Source organism: Physeter macrocephalus, chromosome 5 (genome assembly GCF_002837175.3).
Source record: "Physeter macrocephalus isolate SW-GA chromosome 5, ASM283717v5, whole genome shotgun sequence".
Lineage (NCBI taxonomy): Eukaryota > Metazoa > Chordata > Mammalia > Artiodactyla > Physeteridae > Physeter > Physeter macrocephalus.
Window position 1 is genome coordinate 67,417,609 of NC_041218.1, and position 6,000 is coordinate 67,423,608.

The window sequence follows — 6,000 nt, forward strand, 5'->3', positions numbered from 1 at the left end:
AGCATATATGTTGATGATTCCAACAAATGCATTTTATAAGTCTGTTTTGATTAGGAAACATTTTTTCATATATCCTGATCATAAATGCATGTTAGAAAATAATTTCCTTCATGTGTAAATGCTTATGGAACTAATCAATATGGAAAGAATAAGAAAATAGATATAATTATATCTCTGTGCAGAATTCTAACTTGTAAATAACATGGAAGAAAACATCTCTTTTCGTTTTGTCTTTTTACTGCTAAACTCATGCTGGAAGTGTTTCATTTATACAGAAATAAAACAGACTCTTTTCCCCTGCATATCTAAGAATCACATTGGTTTACAGCTATCCTCCCTTCCCCTAGGAGCCCACTGTGTCCTCTGAACATGGCAAAACTAAACCAGATCCATGGCATAATCATCCACACTTGATACTGGATATCATTACACAAAATAGTGGAGAGAGATGATGACATGCAAAGAAATAATCTTAAATGTAGCAATCATCTTTTTAAAAATTTTTATTTGTTTATTTATTTATGGCTGTGTTGGGTCTTTGTTTCTGTGTGAGGGCTTTCTCTAGTTGTGGCAAGTGGGGGCCACTCTTCATCGCGGTGCGTGGGCCTCTCACTATCGCGGCCTCTCGTTGCGGAGCACAGGCTCCAGACACTCAGGCTCAGTAATTGTGGCTCACGGGCCCAGTTACTCCGCGGCATGTGGGAACTTCCCAGACCAGGGCTCGAACCCATGCCCCCTGCATTGGCAGGCAGATTCTCAACCACTGCGCCACCAGGGAAGCCCCTGTAGCAATTATTTTTAACCTGGAAAGAAGATCAAATTTTGTTCACTATATATAAACTTTGCTCATTTTACCAAATCTCCTTGTCACTTGGAACACTGCACAAAAATGAGAAGCAAACAGCCCCAAGAGGTTAAAACAATTGTGAATGACAACATTTTAGAAGTAATTATTGCAGGACATGTGGAAATGTAATATTTAGGAGGAAAAAAAAATCAAACAACTTTTCAAATACAGAAATTTCTTATTGATATGATCTGATTGTTAATCTCAAGGAAGAAGATTTAAAAATGTAAAACAATGATAATTTAAATTTCCATGTACATAAAAATTATTTGATATGGTTTTGAATTTTGAAGAGCCAAGTGATATCGCATCCATGGTATCAGTTAAATCAGCAACTGACATGTGAAAGAAAACTGTTGATAAACCCAGTATATTGGGTATAGGTTAAGAAGGGTATGGATGGGAAGATACAGCTCAGGCTGTGCTGTTCTATAATCCCTCAAGTGGGAGATATTTGCATGGTTTAGTGAACTTAGTTGCCACGAGAAACTCCTTGTAAAAGTGTTAGCCTCACAAATTTTACAAACTCTATCTAAATGCATGTCACTTGCCACAAAGAAGATTAAGTAAACATAAAGCGATATTTTATTGGAAAATCACTATTACTATCTAAAAAATGTATGTAGGAATAAAAACTCAATCTGAACCTCCTCTTTTGATTTTTTAGGAGTAAACAACCTGCCACTTCAAAAATTTAAAGGTAGAAACTCTTCTTTGCCATTTCAACAAGAGTTATGGGCAGAGGAACAATTTTGATTAACCTTGCATAAGCTTGAGGAAGGCTTTTCTCTTAGTAATTCTGATATGAAAGTGAAAACCTACATTATTATGCCAGCAGCATGGGAAATGAAAGAAAACCTATTATGTAAATGTGAAAATAACTGAAAAGATACATACCTTTACAGTACATGAGTCCTTTTCATAGAGACCACAAATTTGACAAGCCCCATCATATATGATCATTATTTGGGGATTACTGAACCTATAACCATCATTAGATACTTGCAAGATGTATGCAGTTCTATAATAAGATAATTTGTTCTAAGTGTAGTTTTGTAAATACATTATGAAATTTTAATATATATTTACTTTGTTTGTAAATATGAGGATATATATATTTTTTTAACCTTTATTTGCCACTTCAAATTGGTTTCTCACCCATCAGATCCATAGTACCAGACTGCTGAACATCAGTGGGCAGCTGACAATCAACAGTTTTGCTATTTTGAAAAACAGTATGTGCATAGATGGTTTCTCCAAAGACCCATTTACTGCTATTATACTGAAAGCATAATGAGAAAGCAGTTAACCTCTGTTAGATCATGGAAATGCTTTACTAGTGAATTACATATAATCAAAATATAAATTTTAAACTACGTGCCTGGTATAATGGAATATATAATGAACAAATAAAAGTGACATTGATAGTGAGTTTTATTCAGAATAATGAAAAACATATGCATCCTAATTTGATGTAAACTGCTTCTAATGACTTACACATTTCTTGTGAGTTCAAATCAACTAAGTTACCAATATTGGCCATATATAATAGATCACTAGTAATGACTTTTGTAGCAAGAAGAAACATATATGTAGTTGACACATAGCAGACTGATTTTCTACCCAGAAAATTCTTCATTTCCTCCAGATCCCACCTTCTACTTGAAACCACGCTTTCTACCTCCATATACATGGTTCTCACAGGACCTTTCGTGTTCTTATATGACCCACCTTCCTGACTACATTTGGCTGGTCCAGGGGTGGAACCTAAGCTATGCCAATGCTTCGGTTACTTCGGATATTTTAACTTTGTACCAGAGGGGATGTTGAGCCAGTCTGCCTTTGGTGGACTGAGTTGCAAGATCAAAAGCTATGGAGCTGCGATTCCCTGGTGGCGCAGTGGTTAAGAATCCGCCTGCCGATGCATGGGACACGGGTTCGAGCCCTGGTCCAGGAAGATCCCACATGCCGCGGAGCAACTAAGCCCGTGCGCCACAACTACTGAGCTTGCGCTCTAGAGCCTGCGACCCACAACTACTGAGTCTGCGTGCCACAACTACTGAAGCCTATGCATCTATAGCCCGTGCTCCGCAACAAGAGAAGCCACCGTGATGAGAAGCACGCGCACCACAACGAAGAGTAGCCCCTGCTCACGGCAACTAGAGAAAGCCCGTGCACAACAACGAAGACCCAACGCAGCCAAAAATAAAAATAAAAAAATAAATTTATTTTAAAAAATATTATGGAGCTGTTGATGGCCACGTTTTTACTGTGTGGAGAAAGCTAATATCTAGTGAAAGGGAAAAATGAAGCCCACAAACAGAGAAAAGCAGAACCGTGACAGACAGATACACACACACACACACACACACACACACAAATGCAGACAAACTGAGTCTTCATGGTGTTCAAGTCCCAAGTTTAAGCTTTTTTTCCTGAGAATTCAGCAGTCATATTCTATCCTGATTCTGTGAAAAATGCATTATTCTCATAATAAATATCATTTTTGCTCAGTCTAGTTCAATTGAATCTATGTAACTTAAACTAAATAAATTCTAACCAGTTCACCCTATTTAATAACTCAATGGCATATCATATTTAAACTTTGAGTACTATTTTTCAGTATTGAAATGCATTGTTGTCTAAAGAAGAAAAGCAAGGATAATGTTCTGGGTACTGATAACTACACAGAAAACTAAAAAGATGTATCTTATTACCAAAATTTAGATTCAGATTTTTAAAAAATTTATGACTGTGTAATTCTATCAGTGACTTGGAAATAATAAGTGTGCTGATGCTTCAATATTGTAGGTCAGCAGGAAAAAGAATGGAAGGCAAGAACACACTAGTCTGTGGCTAGTAGAAACTATGTTGCTGAAAGAGTGAGCCCCAGAACAAATCTCCATATTTAAGGGAGTGTATACAGTCTGGTCTAGCAGATATATCAGTGGTTCCCTTCTAGCACAGGGGAATGACAGCAATGTCTCAGGGTAGTCATGATGTCGACACTTAGATGGATACAGGGTCTCTTGGTTTTGTGTGTAGAAACAAGACTCCAGGCAATGACTGGGAATTTAGGGGTTATTTCCACCCCTCTGTGTGGAGAGCCTACCCCAAATGAGGAATAAACAGGGTTCTGTTCCTTTTCCATTCATCAGTATTTTGGGAATATCTATATGTACTGAGGATATTCTGATGAAAAGAGATCACAGAGGAAAAGACAAACAAATAAAACATTTTCTTATTGCTATAACCAAGATTCAAATAAGGTGTAATGAGAGAGAAAGAAGCCACTAAGTCTAAGCAGCACAGTCACGAAGGCTTTGAAAAAGGAGACAGCACTTCTCTTGAAAGTAAAAAAGGAGACTGCCATTTGGACACTGAGAGCAGAAACAGAGTGAGTGTGATTTAGCAAGGTTGGAGTGAACACCATGTGAAAAGACAGGGATGCATGAAACAGCATGGGATTTTCCTAGAGCACATGCAGGAAGTTCAAGCCTGCAAAAACAGACAAGAGCTGGATCATGAAGGGCCATTTGTTTCTAGGATAACAACTTGGATTTAAGCCTATAAGTAAGTTGTTTAAAAATTGGATTCTGTAAAGTCCTAGCAGCTTTTGGGGAGAGTGAAGGAAATGATTGGGTGGTTGGCGCTCTGGCTAAAAACTTGTCTAAAATTACTACTGCAAAAGTAGAAAAGAACATATGTAATGTGCTAGTATTCATATAAAAAAAGAAGGAATTTACCTTCTCCTTTGTGCAAAAGAAACACAGTAAGGATAAACTAGAAAATAATGAGAGTGGATACCTTCAGGGGATGGATGGGAACAGGATGGAAAGCAGGGGTAATGGGAAGAGGGAGGTAGGGATGAGAAGACAGTGACATTTCTCTGTGTTGTTTGCCTGTTGTATGGCATCAACTGTTAGAACCATGATAATATTTCACATACCTTCCAAATAAGTATATAACTAAAATCAACCAGAGTGTGAAGGAAATTCAAAATGGAATATAAATATTAAAAAATAAACCTGTGCTCGCTTCGGCAGCACATATACTAAAATTGGAACGATACAGAGAAGATTAGCGTGGCCCCTGCGCAAGGATGACACGCAAATTCGTGAAGCGTTCCATATTTTTAGAGATATGGGAACATATGTATATGTATAACTGATTCACTTTGTTGTAAAGCAGAAACTAACACACCATTGTAAAACAATTATACTCCAATAAAGATGTTAAAAAAAAAAAGATGTTTGGACCTGAAAGAAGAAACTATAAAAAATAATAATAATAAAATAAATAAACCTAATTGTATTACAAATAAAATACATAAACATTCTCCACGGGGTGAGAAAGAAAATAGTTAATCTATGTAAGATTGTTTTGGCTAGTGAATATATTTTCTTCCTTCTATAGTTCTGTATAGCGTTAATGAATTCCAGAGTGTACTCTTTATTGATAAGCTGTTTGGAGGAGGGAAGTAGTATGAGAAAACATATCACAGGAAAATATATATCTGAAAGTAAGAATAAAATGTACTTTCCAAGAAAATATAAACCTATAAAATTCTCTCTTGTCAAATCGCTTAATTATAGTGTGATGTCATATGGTTTATTCTGCCAAGAACAATGTAATGACAACTCTCTTGAGCGACGTTGAAGTGAATGAAATGATACATATATATTACATTTTCTATTATGTGTCTTATTTCATTGGGGTTAGAATATTTCATGGCTCCTTTAGAAAGGCTCTGCTCATAAAATCAGGAAATAAACATAATTCTTGTGTATAACTATTTGATAAAGACACAAACAAAAGTTATTTCCTCCTTAAATTCTCAATCTCAGAATCAATTTAGAGAAAAGGTAAAAAGAATGCCAAAATATGATTTTCTGTTGTAAGTTTTTATCTTATCCATGTAATAAGTACTTTCTAAATTCAAAGTGCTTTCCTTAAAATAAAATTCCACTTAAATAAAGAAAAGGAAGACCATATAAATAATCATCAAAAATAAGGTGTACACAATGTTCATTGCAGCTCTATTTACAATAGCCAGGACATGGAAGCAACCTAAGTGTCTATCGACAGATGAATGGATAAAGAAGATGTGGCACATATATACAATGGAATATTACTCAGCCATTAAAAGAAAC

At 36.0% G+C, this 6,000-nt stretch overlaps 1 protein-coding gene and 1 non-coding gene across 2 annotated transcripts in view; one reads left to right on the top strand and one right to left on the bottom strand.

Annotated features, from left to right (window-relative positions):
- The window catches only part of VWDE (von Willebrand factor D and EGF domains), an 87,230-nt gene that overhangs the window by 65,561 nt on the left and 15,669 nt on the right, over positions 1 to 6,000 (bottom strand). The window contains 2 exon segments of the mRNA XM_024131496.1: positions 1,745 to 1,868; positions 1,975 to 2,129. Of these exon segments, the coding sequence (XP_023987264.1) occupies positions 1,745 to 1,868; positions 1,975 to 2,129 (279 nt within the window).
- Positions 4,878 to 4,984, top strand: LOC112067200 (U6 spliceosomal RNA). The gene has a single exon (XR_002893142.1). It is a non-coding gene; the product is annotated as a U6 spliceosomal RNA (small nuclear RNA).